Raw genomic sequence first — 24,252 nt, 5'->3', positions numbered from 1 at the left:
TTGAATCAAAATCAATGAATACCAAAAGCATATACATTATTTAATTATAAGGATGTATATATCACGACGCAATTACTATAAACAATTTAAAAAAAAAACATGTTTCAATAAAGCCAACAGCCGTTATAATCACATTACGTGTAATTATTGTGTGGGAGGTTGTATCAAAATAATTTAATAAATACTTCGAGCATATTTTTAATAAACATTATTTTGATATGAACTCCATTTTAATTATAAAGCTGAATACATTACGACTCAATTACTTATGAAATTATTAAAAAAAAAAAAAAAATAACTTGAGAAACAAAATTTAAGTTACAATCATTTTATAAATAATTGTGTTGGAGTTTATATCGAAATAATGAAATAACAAATACCACAATCATTTTTAATAAACATTATCTCTAGATAGTAAAAAAAACAAAGTCGTTTTCCGTTGTCTGTATGTCGCTTAGATCTTTTAAAATAAGCAAAGTAAGTTAATTTGATTTACATCAATAAACAAAGTAATTCAAGAGGAAGATTTATGTGTAGGTATATTTATAGGAATGCCAAGAATTTCAAATCTGTTATTTCTAAGAGTTATATTTACACCCTTAATAAAGACGAGTAAACCGGAAAGTATAGCTAGTTTTATTATAAAAAAAAAGTAATGTAACAGCCTACAGGCTGTTACATTACTTTTTTTAGGAGGCCTTATCCCAGGAGTGGGAATTTTGTAAAATTCCCACTCCTGGGATAAGGCCTCCTCTTCCATTTAGGAGAGGATTTGGAACATATTCCACCACGTTGTTCCAATGCGGGTTAGTGGAATGCACATGTGGCAGAATTTCGATGGAATTAGACACATACAGGTTTCCTCCCGATGGTTTCCTTCACCGCCGAGCACGAGATGAATTATAAACGCAAATTAAAGACATTTATATATAGTAGTGCTTGCCTGGATTTGAACCCACAATCATCGGTTACGATGCACGCGTTCTAGCCACTGGTTTTGTTATAAACATATGTTTTTATTATAAACATAAATTTATTTGTAATACTCTTAAGTTTTAATATAGATACTTTAAAAAAACATAATACCGCGGACTTAATTAGTTTTGTTCTGATATTTTAATTAAATAACAAGCAATGACAACGAGTTTTTCACTGACGTTATAAATTAATTTGCGCAAATGACAATACATTTTTCATTTTTTAATTAATTGGACCGGACGAAAATAACTTACCATCGTCCATATTGGTAGTTACTAAAAGAATGTACTCGTAAATGGTTTTTCTGAACGCAGCCTAAAAATAAAATATATAATACTAACTCAGTGATCCTTTAGGATAGCATTAGAATTTAAAAAAAAAACATAATTTATTCGTCCGAACATCTGAAATAAATCGTCCGAAAATCTTAAATCATTAATTCCATGTTTTCTAAATCAAGGTGCAAATATAAAACCTCTTTGCATAATCCTATGACGTATATATAAGCTGTGGTTATGGACTTGTATAATCTGTTGCTGCACGCTACGGTTGGATGACGAGAGAATTATGTCAAGCGCTTCAGAGATTCTCTCGTTCGAGGTTGAAATGTTTCCGCCACGATTCATATTTCAATAATTTGAAACATTTCAACGATATCACTCGAAAGTATTTCAAAAATAGGTTAAATTAACGGTGCTTTAAAATATAATCACATCTGTATTTTGTACAAAAATCTAATTATTTTTTAACTTACCAATTCATATTTAATAAAAACATTAATAAATAAAGCACATTATTCTTCACAAGATTATGCAGATGTAAAAAAACCGTGGAGCTAATACTTGTTGATTTTTAAGCAAGATATATATAAACTATATTTAACCAACATAATTTAAATGTAGGAGAAGACTACGGAGTTTCTTGCCGGTTCTTATCGGTAGAATCTTCATTCCGAAGCTACGCCCGGAGCTTTTACTTTATATAGCTCTATAAAAAGTTCTTATAAGTCTAATTTGAATAAAGTATATTTTGCCTTTGATTGATTTGACTGAAATGTAGTCGATTTGTAAAACTAAACACGATAAATTAAGAAACTACCGAAAATATTTATATACACTATAAATTATTATACCTACCAGGGGATGAAGTGATTCGGGAGGAACGTAAATATTAGACGCATAATTAAAAGGAGACTTGAAACCTTGATATCGGGATAAGCTATAAGATATTATATTAAAATTGTGTTTATTTATTTATTTCTTTTTTTTTAATTAATTTCTTCATTAATATTCATCACCGATTCTTTTTTGTTATTATATGATAAAATAGCCTTTAAATTGTTTATTAACATAAGAATTAACAACATTAAATACTTAAATATATATATAAAAATATGAACTAAAACTAGTTACTGTATAAATCTTGACCGCGTGGAATGGTGGCAAGAATGCTAGCAGCATTTCCCCGTTGAATCGCAATCCGATCCTCTGGGCAAAAAACGAACTAGCCCTCCTGTCACCGGTGGAGGCAATGAGGCGAGGTATTATATATGTTATATATTATATTTTTGATGAAGCTTTTTGCACCACTACTCCAAGGGCCAAGCGTTTCGACAGCAAATGGAACAAAAAAAGTAATTAGATATAATACACGAATATTTAGTTATTTTTTTGGCTTCAGCTTTTTCCGCAGCGGCATCGGCTCTTAACATTTTTTCTCGGATATGAGATGGGGCCAACGTGTCAACACATGTAGCGTCCCACACAAGGGCCCGACCTCGTTCCCAGGGAACCAATGTTAATCCATCAGGTCTCTTACCATCATCACGACTAATTCCAAGAGGCTCAGTAAGAGCAGGAACGTCGATGAAGGCAAGAGCCCTTTTTATTATATCATTAAGAGAAACGTGTCGGAAAAGCCTTTAAAAGTGTTCGTTATAATACATCTAAGACGTTTATGTATATAAAGAATAATATACTTTGTATGTCATATTAGCTTCCTAAATTAATAAAAAATAAAATAAAAAGTGGACATTGTAAATAGCCCTTCTTACAGCGCGAAGTCTGAACGGATTTTTTAAAATAATTTCGTGGATCCGGTCAATTATGAACTCAGTATGGATACACACAAATAAATACCTAACAATAAGTCATAAACTATTCAGGTTAAAGAACTTTATTACTCATAAAGAACCTTACAGTTTACTTTACAATAAGCAATTTTTATATTTTATATACTAAGTTTTTTTGTGGTAGAATCTGCGGCAGTACATATCCACATTGACCCAAAAAAAGATAAATAAAAACAATGATAAAATGATGTAGTATGGTTAAATTTTAGTAACATTAAATTGTTTTTTAAATATAGAAATAATATTTACTAATTTTATTCATATATTATTTTCGCTTATAAATATTTTTTTTTTTTTTAAGTTAACTATACTTGTACACTCTTTTGTACTATTCGGCAGACTATTATATAATTTTAACTATTTACAAATACATATTTATAATTCATCCAAATATATTTTTTGTATTCTCAATTATAATGTCAAAAATAATAATTTTCACGATGTAACTTCATGCATTCGAATTTATATAACAGCCGGTCATATATTTTAATTGTTTGATTTGCATATGTAATATGATATGCAAGGTAACACAGAATCGTGCGAAATAGGATAATAATCCCCTATCTTTTTTTTTGGGTAGAAATTGTTTTATTTTTCTATTCTAGTACTAGGAGCCACACTAGCACTCTTGGCCCAAGTTTTGGGCTATCCATATATTTTTATAACATACAAAAATTATTATAACTTACTGTCCTAAACTCTATCTATAGTATTCTTCCGCCAAATAACAGTACTCAGTATTGGTGTGTTCCGGTTTAAAGGGTGAGTGTGTATGTGTGGATATAACATCTTATTTCGCAAGGTTGGTAGCACACTGAGTTTCTTGTCGGTTCTTCTCGGTAGAATCTACTTTCCGAACCGGTGGTAGCTTCACTTAATTGTAAAATGACGATTTAAAAGTGCTTGTAAAAACCTACTTGAATAAAGTTTATTTTGATTGATTGATTGATTGATTGACGATGTAAAGAATAGTTAATATTTCTTACAGCGTCATTGTCTATGGTTAATGGTGACCACTTACCATCAGGTGGCCCACATGCTCGTCCGCCAACCTATACCATAAAAAATACTAATATTATAAATATAAAAAGTAACTCAGCTGTCGCTCTTCCACAACCAAACCGCTGAACCGATATTGATGATATTTGTTATGAAGCAAACTTGAACTCCAACAAAGGACATATGCTACCCTTTTTTGTCTTATACGTGACAGCCAAGCTCTAAAACGCAAGAGAAGCCGCGGGCAACAACAAGTAGTAAATATCGTGAAGAATATTAAAGAACGCAATCTGGATTTGTATTTCGATATTGAAGATAAGAGTCGAGATGGCCCAGTGGTTAGAACGCGTGCATTTTATCCGATGATTGCGGGTTCAAACCCAGACAAGCACCGCTGTTTCATGTGCTTAATTTGTCTTTATAATTCATCTCGTGCTCAGCGGTGAAGGAAAACATCGTGAGGAAACCTGCATGTGGCAAATTTTATAGAAATTCTGCCACATGTGTATTCCACCAACCCGCATTGGAACAGCGTGGTGGAATATGTTCCAAACCTCCTCAAAGAGCGAGGAGGCCTTTAGCCCAGTAGTGGAAATTTACAGGCTGTTGTTGTTGTTTTTGTATTGCAAATAAATGTAGGAAGTACATCGTCTTAGAATGGATTCACTACGGAATGTCTTTCCGTAGCACTACGGCGTAGAAAACGCGTAGACTTTTATATCATCACACTATCACCAACAATTATTGCTACACTATGAGCGAAAGCAATGGAACAAAAGTTAAAAAAACAGATTTATTTATTTCATACAATTTGCTAATGGTTTTGTTTTATTATACTCCACAAACAGTGCCTGATTAATTTAATCAATTATAATAGAATACAATGTGATACATTCATATCAAATTAAATTACTACTACTAAAGTTCTAGATATAATAAATTCGCTGAAATTCGAATAAGTAAAAATAGTATTTTTTGTATTTCACAATTTTATAAAGAACTATTAGTCGCCCTGAAATGAGCTGAGATGGTGGTTAACCGATGAAGGAAAACATTGTGAGGAAACCTACATGTGACTAATTTCATCTAAATTCTGCCACATGTGCATTCCACCAACCCGCTTTGGAACAGCGTGGTGGAATATGTTCCAAACCCTCTCCTTAAAGGAAGAGGAGGCCTTATCCCAACAGTGGGAAATTTACAGGCTGTTACTTTACTTTTTTTACTTTTATTAGTCGCCCGCGGCTTCGCTAGCGATAGGGTGTTGGTTGTCATACGTCAGGCAATAAAAGTAGCCTTAGTCCTTTCTTGGAGTTCAAGTTTGCTTCATACCAAATTTCATGAAGAACCGGCAAGAAACTCAGTAGTTACTCTTTTTCAACATTTAAAAAATACAAAGTCATGTTAGTTAATACAATTATTTAAATTAATATATCCTGCGTGGAAGTCAACACGTATTAATTCCTCGCTTTTTTTATCACAGTACTATTATACTGCCTAGCCTCTGGAAATGTGTAGACAACCGGATTTTATGAAACTCTACCTCTAAGGAGGTAAAACGGGGTGATGAAAGTTTTATAAATTTCGCGCGATTAAAGCCACAGATTCAGCTAGTTTCATAATAATGGGTTAAGTAGTTAAGCCGAAAAAGCGTAACAAACGAACAAACTCACTTTTGCTCACTTTTAAAATACCAGCTAGGATTGTTATAATTCCTCTGGATATTTTAATACTCGTCAAAATATATTTTTGAAGTTAACAAAGTAAATCATTTCGTGTAATATTAATGAGCCGCCATGAATAAAGTTCACTTGACGTACCTGACAGGTTAAAATTTTGTAAAATTAAATATTCCGGAATTTGTTCTACTTTTTGTTCTTTGTTAAGCCTTTTATATTTTCAAGCATAATATCTCAGTAAGAAAGCGTTGTATATATGTATCTATTTAGTTTAAAATTATAGTAAGTTCATGACATCCAGTGTTCATACTTGGCCACATGTCTTGCTGGCAAGTTCATAAGCCGATGGTACCATCCAACATGACCATAGAGATTTCAGGCTAGACCAACAGCTTTACGCAATTTTCAAACATTAAGCCCAACTCGGGGTTTGAGTCTCGGGACCTACGTTGTTTTAACCTAGCTAATTTAATCTTACGTATGACATTTTATTTTATAAATAAAATAGCGGCGTCCAGGCCAGTGGCGGATTTACAAATCTGCCGCTAGTAGCCTAGTAGGCTATTTAATTTTTGCCGCCCCTACTTTTTTTTTGCAACATTTATGATTTGTGTTCTATCGTCCTCATTATATCAGTTTTTCCCGTTATTAGTGTGATTATAAACTAGGTGATATTTCAGTCAGTTACTAGATTAGTTTACCAACCCGCTATGTAGTGACGAGTATACGGATTACGGATGTGTATACAAAAAGTTATAAGTTTTTTTTTATTTCTCTAAGATAATAATAAATTTGGGCTTAATTTGCCGCCCCTCTAGATCTGCCGCACTAGGCTCAAGCCTTCTTAGCCTATTGGTAAATCCGCCACTGGTACTGGCTTCACACGAGTACAGTTAGGGTTTAAATACAACTTTTAGATTGAAAAATAAACTAAAATATATTTTCCGACTAAATAAGTTTATCTATCTATTTCTACTAAATATTCTTGTATTATATATGTCACCGAAACATTGTAAATACCGTTAGATAACAATCTATCTCGCGAGATTGCAAACCACAACATACTGCTTATTACTTTTCGGTAGATTATAAAATAAATTTCAGTGTATAAAAACTCCAACCTAACTTAACCTAACCGAAATTTTATAAACTATCGAAATAGTACAATTATGTTTTATTGTAAGTTATATAAACGTTCACAATCTTTCGACAGTTTACAATCTCGCGAAATTGATTATAATCTAAGGGTATTTAAACATTCCTCTAGAATCGCTTTGTGTATTAATGAAAACCGCTTCGAAATTGAAATCTAATCGTAGAGATGGCGGTAGTGACTTTGTTTCATACGACGTAGAGATGTAATTAAACATAAATTATATTTGCAAACCAAAGTTGTCGGTACAGTAAATCTTTCATACACAATTAACTATTTCATACAACACGTAAACGTTTTGTACAAATAAATAACGTTAATTTATTAATTTTATTTGATATACACCGAGTAAGCTTCCGAGCTTGATTAACTTAACCCTTGTTTGGGCATGAGGTCGTTTAAACCCCATTGAAAAAAAACATAACAGCATGCAAAATTTACGTGGTGGTAGGGCTTTGTATAAGCCCGCCTGGGTAGGTACCACTCACTCATCAGATATTATACCACTAAACAACAGTACGCAGTATTGTTGTGTTTCGGTTTGAAGGGTGAGTGAGCCAGTGTAACTACAGGCACAAGGGACATAGCATTTTAGTTCCCAAGGTTGGTGGCGCATTGACGATGTAAGGAATAGTTAATATTTCTTACAGCGTCAAAAAATATTGACATTTATAGCTTAACAATTTCGTTTTCCTTGACAGCTCTCAGCTGTTTTATAATAACAGTAAATTGGATATCTTGTAATTGAAAATGACATAATAACATAGCGTAGACCTAATTGCTGCGCGCGCAGGTCACCGTCGTACCGAGTCACCAAGCCCTCAATCGACGCGAGTGCGGAACAGCCAGCGCTCGAGTTGCTGGAGCCGACGCCCCTCTTCAAAGACAAGAAACCGCAGCTCAAGGGACCGAGACCGCCTGTTGGATCCAGTGTTTCTGGTAAGATTATATTGCCTTTCCTAAGGTAAGTTATCCAAGAAATCCGTCGTCTATTACCAATGCAGCCAAAGTCCCCCACATTGGCTTCGGAAGAAACAAACGTCCAAATATTCGATCGACCTTTGATACCACATTTTTATATAACAGTGTTAGAACTCTTCATAAAAAAAGTCAGAGTTTAGTCGAGTCAATAATTAAAAGGATATACTATGTGGTTAACTTCCCTAATTGTGTTATATTTAATAAATTCTTATTTCTCTCCCAATTTTCTAGATTCCATCTCGCTGTCATCGCCAGTCGCCTGTGCGTCTCCTCGCGAGGATGTCGTGGGTCCGCCTATGCCGGCCAACGTGGCCGCCTTACCTGAAGAACACCGGTCATACCTCCTGGGCAGGTTGCCTGGACAGAGGACCAGACGTCGCCGAGCGATGGTCGTGTATGTTTGTGCGGCGGATTCACAGGGTGAGACATTTTATTACAATTGTTTGATGTTGAGGTTTATAAAATTAATTGCTGAGGATTTGATCGATAGGATACCTCTTGTACCTCAGTCAAGATGGCCCAGAGGTTAGAACGCGTGCATCTTAACCGATGATTGCGGGTTCAAACCCAGGCAAGCACCGCTGATTCATGTGCTTAATTTGTCTTTATAATTCATCTCGTGCTCAGCGGTGAAGGAAAACATCGTGAGGAAACCTGCATGTGACAAATTTCATAGAAATTCTGCCACATGTGTATTCCACCAACCCGCATTGGAAAAGCGTGGTGGAATATGTTCCAAAAAACCTTCTCCTCAAAGGGAGAGGAGGCCTTTAGCCCAGCAGTGGGAATTTACAGGCTGTTGTTGTTTGTACCTGGAAGTTTATGTTCTTAAGACTGGCCTAGGTGACTGTATTACATAAATAATTTTGAATGGATGAATGAGAATGTGATATACGACTTTTAGGATGACATTTGTATTTATATCAGAAGGACACAAGACCGGATATATTTGATTTGTAAAAGAAAACATGAAATTTCCATATATCAAGATAATTTTGCCCACAGATTGCTGTGCAGAGAAAGGTGCGTTACACTGCGGTGTAGCGGCTCGGTTGCGCGTGCGCGCTCGCAAGCGCGGCTGGCGGGTTCACGTCGCTGACCTGCACTGGCGGTCACCACTAGAACAGCAACGTGACCACCGATTCCCTGTGTTGTGCATAGCGGAATTGGCTCGTAAGCATTACGCCACTTTACATGCATATTTTTAATCCCTACGCTTCCAATTACATAGTTAGGTTGATTTTTATGAATGATGAAATTAACTATATTTTCTTTCATCTGAATTTTAATTGGTCGATGGTAGCCGATTACGTAATAAATGACCAATGAGTGTTGAGCATTTAGCGCTACTAGGAAATTCGACAAAATATATTATTTCAATTTTATCGCCATCTACATTCATCTTATATATATTTCAAACCCAAGGTAACACTCGTATACCTTAAAGGATGAACCATTTATTCCAGGTCAAACTGAACTCGGTGCAGTGGTGCCTGTTTTGTTTTTAAACGCAAACCTCGGCACGCCGCTTTTGCCACACACATTAGAATTTGCAGACTTCGAAGCCGCATTGGAAGCTGCTGAAGATGAAAATGACAAGACATTACTGAACAAATGGTAATATAATTCTCAGCCTTAGCTACTTTAAGTTTTTAAGTGTCTAAGCTAAAAAGACCGTACCCCCTGCCCATATGTGTATTCTCTTGCTGCGTTATTGAATTTCTTTCTTGTTTCGAAAAAACTCTCGGCACTGTTGCATGTAAGTGTGTATAAAAATTTAGAAGTCATTTTAAAAGCTATTCAAACATTCCTCGTTATGCATTGTTATGTAGTGGACTTTCGGACATCTTCGTGGTGTAGATGAAATTTCAAATCAGACGCTTTAGCTGAAGGGGAGATTAGATATAAATAGAAAAAATTCCGAGGAAAAATCCTCTTGAATAATGCGTAGAAGACCATCCAACTCAATAAAGCAAACCCAAAGGATTAAACGGTCGGGAAGGGCATAATTCAATCCGCTCTACGTTGAATACAGTTAAATGGAAGAAGCTGCTAATCGCGCCTTGTATAGGATTGGGCAATACAGCAAACGTTTATAGCCAATATGACTCTACCTTCCAATTGACCGCGGAACTGAACGAGGCTCGAAACATCAACGCCAAGTATTCCGATATTTATTAGGGCAGTAATTATAATCTTCTCAAATCATAGAGATGCGATAAATGGTAGGCGGTTAACGAGCAACTTGTGTATTTTTAGGATAGTATTAAAGTAGGTTTACGACTCCAGTCCGAAATTTTGTTTAATAAAGACTCGATTTCAGACACAAGTTTGTTCCAGCGTTCGTCGACGTGTTCCCATGTAATATTTTGAAAAGTAATGATTTATAACACATGGACGTAGATTACACTGTACATTGTGTGTCGCAGGTACAGTCTCGACCTCAGCACGCGACCGCCGTGCTACCGACTGGTGCGCGGTGCGCCCGCCCGCTGGCGCCGCGAGATGGCGCGCGCGCTCAGCGTGCTCGTGCGCACGCTGCCGCAGGAGGCCTGCGACGCCTACCTCACCACCGTGCTTGAGCAGGTACAGACGTAGTAGAATCTTTTTAACCGACTTCAAAAAAAGGAGGAGGTTCTCAATTCGTCGGGGCCTTTTTTTTTCATTATTAAATTTTACGTAAAGCTATTGAAGTGCCTATGCAAATGCGTGTTCTTACCAATGTCCGATTCGTGGTTAGGAGGTGCAACACACGGTTCTGATGAGCTCGGAAACGGCTCGTCGCTGCGTGTGGGTGTGCCGCGCGGTGTGTCCGGACCCGCCCGACGCCGACGCCGACCACCATCGCGAACTGCAGCGACGACTCGCCAACCTGCAGAAGGACCTTAAGGTACGCACACCCATAGACTTAGCCTACCCAAACCAGGCAGGAGCTGGATGCGAGTAGCCGGAGAAAGACCACAGTGGCGTGCACTGGGAGAGGCCTATGTCCAGCAGTGGACAAAAATAGGCTGATGATGATGATGATGATGACCCAAACTTGGCCACGTATCTGCCTAGCGTCTATCTGAAAGGGCATTTTTTTTTTTTTTTTTTATGTATGGTCCACAAAACAGATTATAACTAAATACACATTTAATATATAAGTAAACATTATAGCAAGCTAAGTTATAACCCAACAACTGTGTGAACACAGATTGTAGACAAAATATTTCACTTATAAAAATCAAATAACATCAGCACTTAAGAACACATTGAACACATAAAACAATAAATGAAAAGAAAAAATTATACAGAAAAATATGAACAAGTTATGACAATGAAAAATAAAATGAAATTATGAAATGGTGAATTTTGTGTGAATTTTGTGTGCAGTTGCACCTGAGCGAGCGCAACATAATCCGCGGCAGCGTGCGCGGGCGCGCGGGCGCGGGCGCGGCGGACGAGGAGTACGCGGCGGGCGTGCGCGCGGCGCTGAGCGAGCGCCTCGACGCGCTATTCGACGCGCTCGTGGCCGACTCCGACACGCCTGCCGGCTACTGCGGGATACCGACCAGGTCCGATTAATTTTTTTAAAACTCGTTCAAGTGATGCTGCCCATATAAGTAATCTTTAATATTTATTGCGCTTTAAAACATGCATTACAATGCTTATGTAGAGATGAAACTAATAGCGCTAAGTTTATGATGTATTTTGTCGTTAGCCAAAATGAAATGATTACAGTATATAAAAGGAAGAGTTCTCATTCTTGATTACGTAACATTTGATGTCAAACATAATATGGTTAATACACTGATAAATAATCGAAAAGCTATCCAGAGTATTTGTTTTTAAAGTGCATGACATCTTCCTATAAAATTTTAAAGAAAGTTATTTACAAAGAGTAAAACCTCTTTTGACGATTCTATTTTGTCAAATATCATGACGATCCGCAAGCATAATTCGCTGAATCGCGTGTTCATGTAACTCGCCAAAAATATATAAAAACTTTGCTTATGAATTTCTTTATATTATAAAAATATTAACTTTGAAAAAAATTAGCGCTAGCCACAAGAAAAATAATATAACATTATATTTTATTGCAGTTTATTCGACGAAGTTAGTGAGCATCTTTCGTTTTGTCAAAAAGTAACCCAGTGCACGTCAAACCGCGAGATAACATTGAATGAACTCAAAACGTAAGTAATCTAGCTGCTTAGATCATGTGATTTAAAATAAGAGTTTTTCCACGCAAATTAATTTGCACAAATACGCGCAAACTGACACTAGAGAACTTACTTGGTAGTAGGGCTTTGTGCAAGCCCGTTTGTGTAGGTACCACCCAATCATCAGATATTTTACCGCAAATTACAGTACTTGGTATTGTAGTGTTCCCGTTTGAAGGATGTGTGAGCCTGTATAACTACAGGCACAAGGGACATAACATCTTAGTTCCCAAGGTTTGTGGCGCATTGGCGATGAAAGGAATGGTTAACGTTTCCTACAGCGCCATTGTCTATGGGCGCTTGACCACATACCATCAGGAGGTCCATATGCGCGTCCGCCTATAGCATAAAAGAGTAAGAAAAATAAATAAAGAAACACCTTTTTATACAGATACGTCCGCGGAGAGAGTTCCGTACCGCTCGCACTGCTCGGCGGAGCCGGCTGCGGGAAGGCAACTCTATTGGCCCGAGCGGCAACACTCGCGCCGTCAGTGTTGCCAGATGTTGCTCTAATACTAAGGTAAGTTACACACTTTTCTTATATCATAAGGGTTTTTTTGATGCTGGATGTTTGATATCCAAACAAATTCCTATATCTACACAACTTTCAATTACTGAAGTTAATAGTTCTTTTTTCATTAAAAATATATGTTTCGGAGCTAAAAGAGTTCATAATATTTGGATCTCATATTACTCATTTTCTCGCACACATTAGTCGTGTACAGATTATACATCTATGTTTTTGATGATTGATTGTGTCATTCGGCTTTGCTTAATTCACACTTCTTATTAGTATCCGGAGCAAGTTCAACGTTCAATGTTATTATCACATACCTAATAACGATCACGAATATTGCAAAATATTTGTACATAACATTTTGTTTTTTATTTCATCACAAGCCTGAATTAAAAGAACTCCCACTAAATTTCATGTGCATAATTTGTGGTGGACAATATTATGGGGAAACCTACACGTGTCACATAGTATTCTACCATAAGTATCCACTAACCGACTTTCAGAATAATAGGAGAAGCTCCAAAACCTCTTAAGCCATAACTAACTATCAAATATAGAACATTTGCAGGCTGCAGGGTAAAGTTACTTTTAATTTTTACAATGCACCGTATTCACAACTAATACCAATAATAAATTACTTGGGTGTATATTCCGGTACATTCAGCATAAGCGAAAACTACACCTCCCATTTTAGGGGGCTGATGAGAGAGTTTATTCAAAAAAAAAAAATAGAATTACCCAGTTAAATCACAAGCAATTAGAAAACCTTATACTACCAGGTTCATTTGCTCATTTTTCCAATGAATATAGGCAATTTAAAAAGCAATGAATATTATTTAAAACTCAAGTTAATCTATAATGAATTACTCAAAAGCAATCTTCCCTTAGGTTCGTAGGTCTGACGCCGCAGTCAAGCAGTTCCCACCAGCTTCTTAAGTCAATTGTGGACCAACTTCACGTACTACACTCCGGCACCGTATATCGAGGACGTAATGTACGCACATAACATATATATAGACATCCCTTTCACTCACTCGTTCAATTATATATTTCCACTGTTTCAAACATTAGCACCATCACAACTCATGAGTACAAAAATGTCTGGTTTGTTTTAGCAATTTTTGGGACTATTCATGTTACTATTCGAAGTAGTTCTTTTCGATCATCAATGCAATGAAAAACATTAACATTTCTCTTAAGAGACATTTCATCTTGAATGCACTATCTAAAATTGTATTTTAAACGAAAACATCCCGTTTATCAAGACTATGCCCAATCTCTTTAGTAAAATTTGTTGGTTACGTTTGAATGGCTCCAATAAATAGTTTCAATTTCAATCAGTTAGCATTTTTCTTAACCAGGAAGCGACCACTCTATCATCAGCGCTGGCCAGACTCCTTGAAGCACTAGGTCGTACTCGTCCTGTGCTCCTCTGTATAGCGGGGGCGGATGCTCTGAGGGGTGCTCGCTGGCTCCCCTCTCGTCTGCCTGATAATGTGAAGATGATTGTCACAGTTACTGAAGGTAACGCTTATGGTGTAACTATTTTTATTTCTAACTTTAGATTTATTTTACTTTTTTCTCTGTGAATGTCTTGAAAATAAATATTTAAGACGCTTCAATAAATAAATTCCTGAGACAAAAGTTTTACCAATATATAAAACAAACGCTCATATAATCATATAAAAAAGTATTAAGGTATGGTGATCTAAAGTTTAGTATCCGTATTAATGTATACTGGGTTTCTTGCTGGTCCTTGCCGTTTTTTATTGTATATAAAGATTTATTTTGTCAATTGACTATTCCAAAATGCTTTTGTTTATGAACAACGGCTTTTTTCAAAACTATTTCAGAAAAAGATGAACCATCCAGCTCTGCCATCATGGCAGTTCTGTCATCAGAAGACGGACCGAAGGTGGTCCGAGCGCCGCCAGTCGGCCCGGAAGAGGCCAAAGCGGTGCTGACTGCCTGCGCCGCCACCTACAGCAAAACGGGCGCCGCCTCACCACCAGAAACCGCGCTGAAGGCTGTACAGAAATGCACTCTGCCGCTATATGCTAAAGTATGTTTATTTTTAATTTTTTTTAGTAAAGGAATTAAAAAAAGGCTTTCCTCATTAGTAAGCCATTCCTAAAAATCGGCATATAAATCATTTTTTGCCATATAAATCATTTTTTGCCATATAAATCATTTTTTGCAACACCTCGTAATCTACTAAATTGAGCAATATTTTACAAGGTCTTTCAACCAAACGTATTAATTAACGATTAAATCTTAAATGTTGTCAGATCTTAGCGTGGCAAATATCCTTGTCAGCGGAAACCTTCACCGAGCAATCCGAACCGGAGACTACGCCGGAGCTGGTGATCTGCGAGGATCTCGAAGGTCAGCTGGAGCAGATCCTGGTGACCACCGAGGGCGCACTCGGGGCCGACCGGGTCAGGGCGTGCCTCTCCCTCCTCACGGCGTCGCGGCGGGGGCTGGACGACACCGAGATCCTCGACCTGCTGGCGCACGACGAGCTGTTCCGGAGCGAGGAGACCTACCGTAAGCGACGCCCGTCCCCCGGTAGGGCGCTAACCGAGCGAGCCAGCTAACGCAGAGCCGTGCGCAGTGCCGTGGGCGCCGGGCGCGCTGCTGTGGCCGCAGCTGTGCGCGCTGCTGGCGCCGTGGCTGCGCGGCGACGCGCGCGGCGGGGCGCGCTGGCGCGACGCGGCGCTGGCCGCCGCCGCCGCCGAGCGCTACGCCGCCGCCGAGCGCGCCGCGCGGGAGACGCTCGTCGACTACTTCGAGGTTCCAACCCATACATCTCAAAACATTCACCTGTACTCGCTCGCTTTCCTATTAAATCTGTGTCGGCTGTATAATATAAAACAGTCAGCACCGCTGCATTACCATTCTGACTACCATTTAACTTTTTTCCTAAATTTTTAATCTTTGTTTTATGTTCATCAAATGTCTGTTGTTCACGACTAAAGTTCTAATAACATAAACAACCTTGTAATATAATTTATGTTTTATAATTTCAGGGTAAATGGTACATAGAAAACGACCCAAAAATGTCTGGAAGATTACTGTCACAGGAGAACAAGTTCTCTGATGAATGGTAAAATCTTCCCAACAACTAATCGAATGACGTAGATCATTTATCTCATTTTTTTAATGCTTATTTCTCTCTACAGGTATAATACTAGAAAGTTCGATGAACTACCGTTCCAACACTATCACCTATTAAAAGAGGATCCAGAAGCGTTTGCCAATAAACCTTACTTCACAAAACTGGACTGGATACACGACAAGCTAGCCGCGACCGATTGCGGCCACTTCCTAGAAGACATTGCTCTAGTCCATATCGATCCGCTGCCAGAACATCTAGAAATCCTGAAAGAGGTCTTTGAAACGCATTCGTATGCACTCGATTATGACCATAGACAATTCTACGGCCTGCTCCGAACAACTTTGGAAAAAAAACAACGAGATGGCATAGATTTTGATACTGATATCGTACAAAATTGGTTGAAGGAAGTCTGGGAGCCCCCGGTGCCCACATTTTATCCAGCCAATGAAGATTTTTGGAAAGTTGTCGAAAGTAGGGAAAAAAGGGATTTGTCTATGGTTGAAGGTTTTGATACTAAGTCGTATGATCTGATCGTAAGATTCGATACGAGAGGGAAGTTCGTTGCGACGGTGTCAACGGAAAGAGAGGAAATCTGTGTTTGGGACGTCACACGGTAAGAATAATGAGAGTTCAATAACCTTAAAATAAAATTTAAATAATACGTTTTTATATTCGTTATTCTTCTTCTTTGTGCTCGCCAATGTTTGGCCAAAACATTGGTCCCAATTATTGGATTCGATGAAAAGTTCATGTCATTGTTACAGATGTAAATTAGTGAGAAAAATCGTCGGAGTAACACACCCAATAAATTTAGTTCCGATAGACGAATACAAATGTGTGGTGCTCTGCCGTAGAGAACTCAGGGTTTACGACTTGGATCAGGTATATACTTATGTATTTTATACTATTAATAGATCTCCATCACGCTTCGTAAGTTTTAAATTCAGACATATCAACCCTTCCGCTACCATTTCCTGTTAATGATGAAATTTCTAGGCATTATAAAATAAAATTCTGTTCCTAATTTAAAACCGGAACACAACGATACCAAGTACTCTTGTTTGGCGGTAGAATATCTAATGAGTGGGTGATATCTACCCAGATGGGCTTGCACCAATTCCTACCAAGGATGAATGAGCCAGTGTTACCACAGGCACAAGGGACAGAACATCTTATTTCCCTAGGTTGGTAGCACATTGGCGATGAAAGCAATTGTTAATGTTTCTTACAACGCCATTGTCTCCACGGGCGGTGGTGACCACTTACCATCAGATGGCCCATATGCTCATAACCAATAGTTTAAAAAAAATTTGCTTTCTATACTCACTCATCAGTATTTGTCTGGTAAACTTTCGTAATTAAAAGGAGCTCAGATGGCCCAGGAGTTAGTGGGCGTACACCTTAACTAATGATTGCGGGTAAAAACCCAGGCACTACTGAATATTCATGTGCATAATTTGTGTTTATAATGTTCGGTGCTCGGGTGCTCGGCGGTGAAAGAAAACATCGTGAGAAACGCACTAGAGCTGCTTGGGCGAATATGCTCCGAACCTTTTCGTAAAAAGTGAGAGGAGGCCATAGCCCAATGAGAAATTAACAGTCTGTGCATGTAATTAAAAGTGTCACAGCAGTTTTATCAATATAAACTGGATATGTCAGAAGTGTAATTCCTTTTGATATATCTGGGAATACAACACTGAAAAGATTTCTATACTAGCATGCATGCAAGATTCAAGATTTAATAAGGTGTTCTTGATTCCAGGGTAAATATCTCGTCGCACTGAAGGGTGTGATGAATCAAAAGATGCCGTACTACGGCCTTCACGACCCCAAGCACCTGGTGGCGTTGTCACGGAACCGAATGTACGTCAACTTGATGAATATTGAGACAGGTGAGATTTGGATACCAATTCGACTTTACACAATTTCTAAACTTAATAACAAATATGTACTAAATATAGTTACTGTACAAATCTTGACCACGTAGAATGCTAGCAGCATTTCCTCGTTGAATCGCAATTCCGAACGTCTGGAAAAAAACGAACCAACCTTCTGTCACCAGTGGAGTTCAGTTTTATAAAAGTCAACATAATATTTCATCTAAGATATATTTATATATAATAATATTCATTAAAATATCGATTTTTATGTCCAGGTGACTGCGTGACAACATTTAAAGCTGGGGAAGACCGGTTCCTCAATTCCCTGCTGGTGTCAGGCGATGGAAGGTACTTTGTTTTACGCATAACAATTTTTTGTACCATCTACATAACAACTATTCCACCAAACCTTTTATCCAACAGAAGCGAATTTTTTTTATGGAATAGCTTGGCGAACGAGCATATGGGCCACCTGATAGTAAGTGGTCACCATCACCCATAGACAATGACGCTGTAAGAAATATTAACTATACCATACGTCGTCAATTTGCCAACAACCTCGGGAACTAAGATGTTATGTCCCTTGTGCTTGTAGTTACACTGGCTCACTCACCCTTCAAACCGGAACACAACAATAGTTCGTTTTTAGCAGTTTTAGCGCTGTTGTTTAGCGGTAGAATATTTATGATAATGTGTATTCTTTCGTCCAATCGACTTAACTTTGCTCAATTTTTTAAATAAAACCTTTTTTAAAAGCAAAGTTGGTATATAAGAGATCTATGAGAACACATGATGTTTCTGAAATAACTTTACATTAGTATAAATGGTAATTGTTAGTTTAATATTATTGGAATGATTCTAATCATAATATCCTTATTCTACGTAACATCAGTTTCACTTAAAAATATCATGCGCTTTTATGTTTTTCCCGATTGCAGTCTTGCCAGTTCTTCTCAGTAGAAAGTACTTCCCCAACCGGTGGTAGAGTTACATTCGTTTGGACACTATAACATGATGATTCAGAAGTAATTATATTTTGTAAACAATTATTTATCTTTATCATTATGTTATTACTATTCCAGAATATTAGTTTGCGGTGATGAAACTCAGAAGCCTTTCCCATTACTCGTATGGTCTCTGACTTCACGGAAGCTGCTCTATGATCTTCGAATACCTCACCATGACTTCATCACCTCCAAAGCTGCTATTACATATGAAGGTATTAAGTCATTTCTCTATTTTTCGATGTTGGGAATTAAAACTGGTTTAGTTTAATTTTTTGGCCATCTTAGATTGAACTCATACATCTATGATTATACATATTCGAATTTAAACGTAGATTTAATACGTAAAAGTTAGTTCTCTATGATTGTCTTGGGTGTTTGTGGTGCCGTCGTTACTTCTGATAATCCATAACAAAAGTGCTTCCGCTACTTACATTGGGATCAGAGTAATGTATGTGATGTTGTCCAATGTTTATTTATAAATTAGATTTAATTGAATTTTCAGTTTGGTTATAATAAAGACTAATCCAAATGTTTTGTAAGATTAGAACAAAAAATAGTTATAAATATCCATTGAGTTTCAGACTATAGAATACATCCTATATTTATTTAAAAATGAAATAAGTCGTGTTAATTATGGCACAGAGTTTTTGTCGGTTTTACATTCAGCACCAGTGAGCGAGGAAAAGTGTGGACAATACCTGTAAAACTTAAGTATGTTTTCATTTAATTTTAGGTTCGTACGTGTGCGTCGTATCTCGAGAACTCGATGAACCGAGTCCGAACTTCATCGTCGTGTACGACCTGCAGTCAGGGACGTTGTTCAAGAAGTGGAAACCTGGCTGCGACACCGTAGCCCTCGCTATCAGCTCCGTCGACGGTTGCGTGGTCTCCGGGCTCGCTGATACGAGAATCTTGGTCTGGGATCTAGTTACGGGTTAGTATGTCTATTAATATATTCTTGACTGCCTCATTGGCCTTATATCAAATCCGTAAATTCTAGTATCACTCAGGCCGGGCTTGAGTTTTTTCGTCGAAAAATTCTCATTAAAAGTCTACAAGCTGAACTGATTAGCGATGTAATAGTTAATAATTAATACTGGATATGAAAAAGTGGTACATTTGCACAGGTGTACGGCCACCTGCCCATATTATTAAAAAAAAACCTATCACCAAATTAATTATACACCCAAATGACAAAAGCTTTGCTACACTTACTCTCATGATGTTATTTGTCGTGTAAAGTAGATTTGTATGTACTGAAACCGCAGTACAGTTAATTGATTGAGGAGTATTAGGGTCAGGTTAGCTTGAGGGGTTTGAGAACAGTAATCATCCTTTTATAATCGAATAGTACGCAGTATGACACCAATATTCTACTGAAGTTCATACTCATGGCGGTGAAGTAGGGCATCGTCTCTCTCTCTCTTTAAATGCAAATATGAAGAAGAGGTTATGAGTTCCGAGCTCGTGAGTGAGCGAGTCGGTGTTCAGTGCGGGTGTGTGCGCAGGCAACTGCCGGCTGAGCCTGCGCGGCCACGTGTCGGCGCCCGGCCTGCTGCGCCTGTCGCGCGCGGGCGGCGTGCTGCTGTCGGCCGACCGCGCCGGCCGCGACCTCTCCGTGCGCCTCTGGGACCTACACGCGGGTACGAGCGCTGCATTCATTCTTACTAGCTGAACCACAGGCCCTAACCGGTGATACGTATCTTTTTGGGTATGCGAAATCTTAATTTCGTATAACCAAAAGATACTTTTGTCTTGCCCAAAAGGACCTGATTTATTTTCTGTTAACAGTAGCCCTGGATGAGCGCTTCACATGTTTTCACTTTTCTGTTTCCATGGGAAATAATGTAACTTAGAGATTTTCCAAAAAAAATTAATTCTCATTATATGTAAATTTTTCAATTCATTTCGAGAACAAATATGTAGATGGTTATTACATTAAATGAAATAAAGCGCTTTAATCTCATGACATGTTTTGCCTTTTGAAAGATAATATATATTTTATAGGTAAGCTGATAGCTGTCTATACTCCGCCTGAAAGAATAACGTCGTGCGAGGTTCTTTTGGGTGGATCTGTTTTGGCGCTGGCTTTGGAAAATTACAAAGACATACTCTGTGTGAAATTATACGGCCCAACTGTAGAATCTGTGAAGAATGGCAAAGAATGTGAGTTCGACGAAACCGGTTACGGGCATCCGGAACACGAGGGTAAAACGTTCGACGTGAGAGGCATGGAGTGCACTTGATCATGACCAGATTATATATCAAAACTCGTTAGCAATAATATGTGGTTACGTGTAATAAATATAAAAAATTATAACATATTTCATGCAAAAAAACATTACGTTAAAGTTTTAATGTAAGGTTATTACAATTTAAATGTTGATATATTAATTAATTTACATAATTGTGTGCTGGTCACACTTACGTTTTCGTTTAAGGGGCAGGCCTCAAAGTTTTTGTTTTATTTATTTTTTTAACTGGCAACACTAGCGAATGTGCCATGAATGCACAAATCAATTGTTTTAAACATTGATTTTATTTCCTCCCAACAAATTTGTTTTGATTTATAATACAAAGCACAAATTTGCTTAGTCTAATCGCGCTCGTTACTAAGTTTTATATAAACATAAAGTAATTATAAAAACCGTTATTAAGTATTTCATTTTAAACATGAATACATAATATTTATTTATTTTTCTAATAAAGACATTCATTCACAATTATGTTGACAAAAAAATAGCTTTTCTCACGTGTATCGCGAAGTTTTTAACATTAAAGTACCGATAAAGAACTGGTATTATACGATTCTTACTAAAATGAAATATAATGGCTATAAGAATATCGTTAATCACGTGAGAAAATTAACTTATTTTAAATCAACTTGCTCAATTATTTTTATTTCGTTTTGAGGCCTAGAGGGTACAAAATAATTAAGTGTTGATCACTGACCGATTTTTCCTAACCCTGCGTGTATTGTTTATTAAGTAGCGGCATACGTAAATACTATTGACACTAGTAATAAAAAAATACGAGCATTTTCATTCATTATTATGTTAATATTATAGTCAGCACGTACACTAACACATGCCCTTGTAAAACAGCACAAATGTAAGAATAAAAAAAGTAGATATTTACTAATTCAAATGACAGGTGTTAAAAATAAATGACAACAAGTCAATTGTAGGTAAGGTTACAAGATGAATTTAAGTAAGTCTAACATGTGACTTATCGACTTGCTAATTTAATGTTTTAAAGATATGAGCTAACTGAACAACACGCAGGGACAATTAGGATTTTTACTGCCACTTTAAAATATAAGAAAAATAATATAACTAATCAGAATTGGAATATTTGCGCCCAACTAAGTTATCAATACTAAGTAATTAATTAAAAAAAAAACATTAATGTTTTTGATCTATTACGCTTATTAATTAAATTATAATAATAACTATTAATTGTATTTAGTGAATTCTCTGTAACGTTTAATAGAATTAAATACTATAAATTATAGGCGACGGAAATGTACGTGATTATTGCATTAATTTATTATCTATGTTCGGACACACTAGCTTGATATTAATATAATGCAAAATAATAATTGGTGTCGATATATTTCTAGCCAATAACAGCTGGTCTGTCCGAAGCTTAACACTTATCCATTTCATACCTTACATTTTTTATCTGTATTCTTAGTGTTACAATGTTAATAAAAATCCAGTCAGACATTTTAAATTTAAATGTATCCTTAATTTTATCATCATACATTTAATCATAATTACTCTAAATTCTCTAAAATTGTTCATATTTTATTGAAACTTTTATAAACGTGTATGGTGTGTGTGCTATTTATACTTCATTTTCTTATTTAAATAAACAGGTAACCCTAATATGTTATTAATTTATTATTGACTTTGTGTTTCAAAATTTAATATTAGAAAGTCTTGACTTGAGTCTTTTTAAAACCTAGACATTTGCTTTAAGTTTTAAGTGTAATAATATAAATAGTATATTGTTATTTAATTTAAATTTTTATCGAAAGTAAATCAGTGTTTTTAGAAAAAGACAGTTACAAATCTACCAAGCTATTCAAGCCTTATGGCCATAACGGCTTCTTATAATACTTTTATATTTTATTTATAACGTATTATGTCAACAAAGTACAAAAATAATTAAAGATGCTAACTTTTAACGTTCTGCAAGTTTGTTAAGATGCCTTAATCTCGCTGAGTTTACGCTTGTGCAGAACTATTGTAACAGCACAAATATTTTAACTTTAATTTAACTATAGAGGAGGGTAGACGTAACGAGACCTCTATTTAAATAAAGATTCTGTGACGTAGTTGAAGTTGAGTAAATATAACATGGCGTTAGAATCGATTTTTTTATGTGTCTACTCTTTTTAGAGTAGAACTAAATAAACGAATAAATATATGTATACGCCTGAGTATTACACCAAGCACGTCGAAAGATTAGGTAGTATACTCTGTATAGATTAGTATTTTACTGATTTTAGTTTATTACAGTTTAACCGAAAACTTATTCTTACAGCAACGAGTACATCTATACTATATTCTGATTGCATGTCTTTTTGAAACATTTCATTCATTCATTCATTGGTATTAAATGGTTACTTTTGATCTTATCGAATTGCTTATTAGGGCCTTTAGGTGAACAAGTAATCCCAAATAAAGTTCGCCTTACCTCTACCCTCCAAGATTTAGACGCTTGTAATTTTGTTTTAGTCTTACTCTTGATGCCATATAACAAATTTTTAATAGCTGTTAATCTTATTGTATCGTTAAATATTAACTTTTTGAGTTATTTTATGTTTTAACATAAATATTGAATAATATCAAGTATCAAGACCAATCGTAGACGTTATGTTTAAATAATATAGCATTCATTCTCGTAGTTACCTTTACAATTATTGCTAATGAAAAATGAAAATGTAAAGTGTCATAAAATAATTGTTTCTTCCAAATTTTTAACACTTGGAAATCGATGTGAGTGTATTTTTTATTATAATTTTAAGATCGCACAGCCTATACCTTCGTATTTTTTTATCTAGATTATAAGTTTTAGTAGACCCAACAGGCTGGTCCCTGTCTTGATATTCTATGATTAAGTATCCTAAAGTTTTATCATAAAATATATTTAACACTAATTTAATTGTAAATCAATGCGATGGCGATATAATCAATTGAATTGTTAAATTATTTATGTATTCTGGAATGATACGTATAAATTGATGTCCTGATTAAATTATCGTAACATTATTTGTGATTTTTATTTCTTCTTAATTTTCTACAATCCTTGTACCTGAATATTTTCTCCTACTTATACAATTAATTGAATAATTATAATTGTTTCATGATTTTCGATAGATATGTAGAAATTTATTGATAATTATTCAATTATTTAATGAAAATTAACGTTTATTTACATGACCATATTCATCAATCTTACCGTCGAAATTATACGTGGAATCTAATCCAGACCAGATCCAGGTTTTATTTTTTATTTTAGGAATACAGAAGTTCCAGTTGGCCATCTAAAGATAAGCACAAAATATTTGCTTTGCAAGAAATACACGCCACTGTT

The 24,252-nt window shown here is 36.3% G+C and overlaps 1 protein-coding gene across 1 annotated transcript in view; it reads left to right on the top strand.

The window, feature by feature from the left end:
* Nucleotides 1-23,927, top strand: part of LOC124540172 (NACHT domain- and WD repeat-containing protein 1) — a 67,557-nt gene extending 43,630 nt beyond the window's left edge. Inside the window, exons 2-24 of the mRNA XM_047117631.1 lie at nucleotides 7,713-7,879; nucleotides 8,153-8,341; nucleotides 8,927-9,094; nucleotides 9,388-9,538; nucleotides 10,351-10,507; nucleotides 10,662-10,811; nucleotides 11,297-11,478; nucleotides 12,007-12,099; nucleotides 12,518-12,646; nucleotides 13,532-13,637; nucleotides 14,005-14,167; nucleotides 14,497-14,705; nucleotides 14,932-15,190; nucleotides 15,258-15,436; nucleotides 15,673-15,749; nucleotides 15,826-16,374; nucleotides 16,526-16,643; nucleotides 17,524-17,653; nucleotides 17,917-17,989; nucleotides 18,724-18,860; nucleotides 19,382-19,582; nucleotides 20,157-20,291; nucleotides 20,656-23,927. Coding sequence (XP_046973587.1) covers nucleotides 7,713-7,879; nucleotides 8,153-8,341; nucleotides 8,927-9,094; nucleotides 9,388-9,538; nucleotides 10,351-10,507; nucleotides 10,662-10,811; nucleotides 11,297-11,478; nucleotides 12,007-12,099; nucleotides 12,518-12,646; nucleotides 13,532-13,637; nucleotides 14,005-14,167; nucleotides 14,497-14,705; nucleotides 14,932-15,190; nucleotides 15,258-15,436; nucleotides 15,673-15,749; nucleotides 15,826-16,374; nucleotides 16,526-16,643; nucleotides 17,524-17,653; nucleotides 17,917-17,989; nucleotides 18,724-18,860; nucleotides 19,382-19,582; nucleotides 20,157-20,291; nucleotides 20,656-20,894 — 3,961 coding nt within the window. The 3' untranslated portion in view covers nucleotides 20,895-23,927. The remainder of the gene's footprint in view (nucleotides 1-7,712; nucleotides 7,880-8,152; nucleotides 8,342-8,926; nucleotides 9,095-9,387; nucleotides 9,539-10,350; nucleotides 10,508-10,661; nucleotides 10,812-11,296; nucleotides 11,479-12,006; nucleotides 12,100-12,517; nucleotides 12,647-13,531; nucleotides 13,638-14,004; nucleotides 14,168-14,496; nucleotides 14,706-14,931; nucleotides 15,191-15,257; nucleotides 15,437-15,672; nucleotides 15,750-15,825; nucleotides 16,375-16,525; nucleotides 16,644-17,523; nucleotides 17,654-17,916; nucleotides 17,990-18,723; nucleotides 18,861-19,381; nucleotides 19,583-20,156; nucleotides 20,292-20,655) is intronic.
* The last annotated feature ends 325 nt before the right edge of the window (nucleotides 23,928-24,252 follow it).

The sequence above is a fragment of the Vanessa cardui genome, chromosome 24, assembly GCF_905220365.1.
Source record: "Vanessa cardui chromosome 24, ilVanCard2.1, whole genome shotgun sequence".
Taxonomy (NCBI): Eukaryota; Metazoa; Arthropoda; class Insecta; order Lepidoptera; family Nymphalidae; genus Vanessa; species Vanessa cardui.
This window is presented reverse-complemented; position numbering and strand designations above follow the sequence as displayed.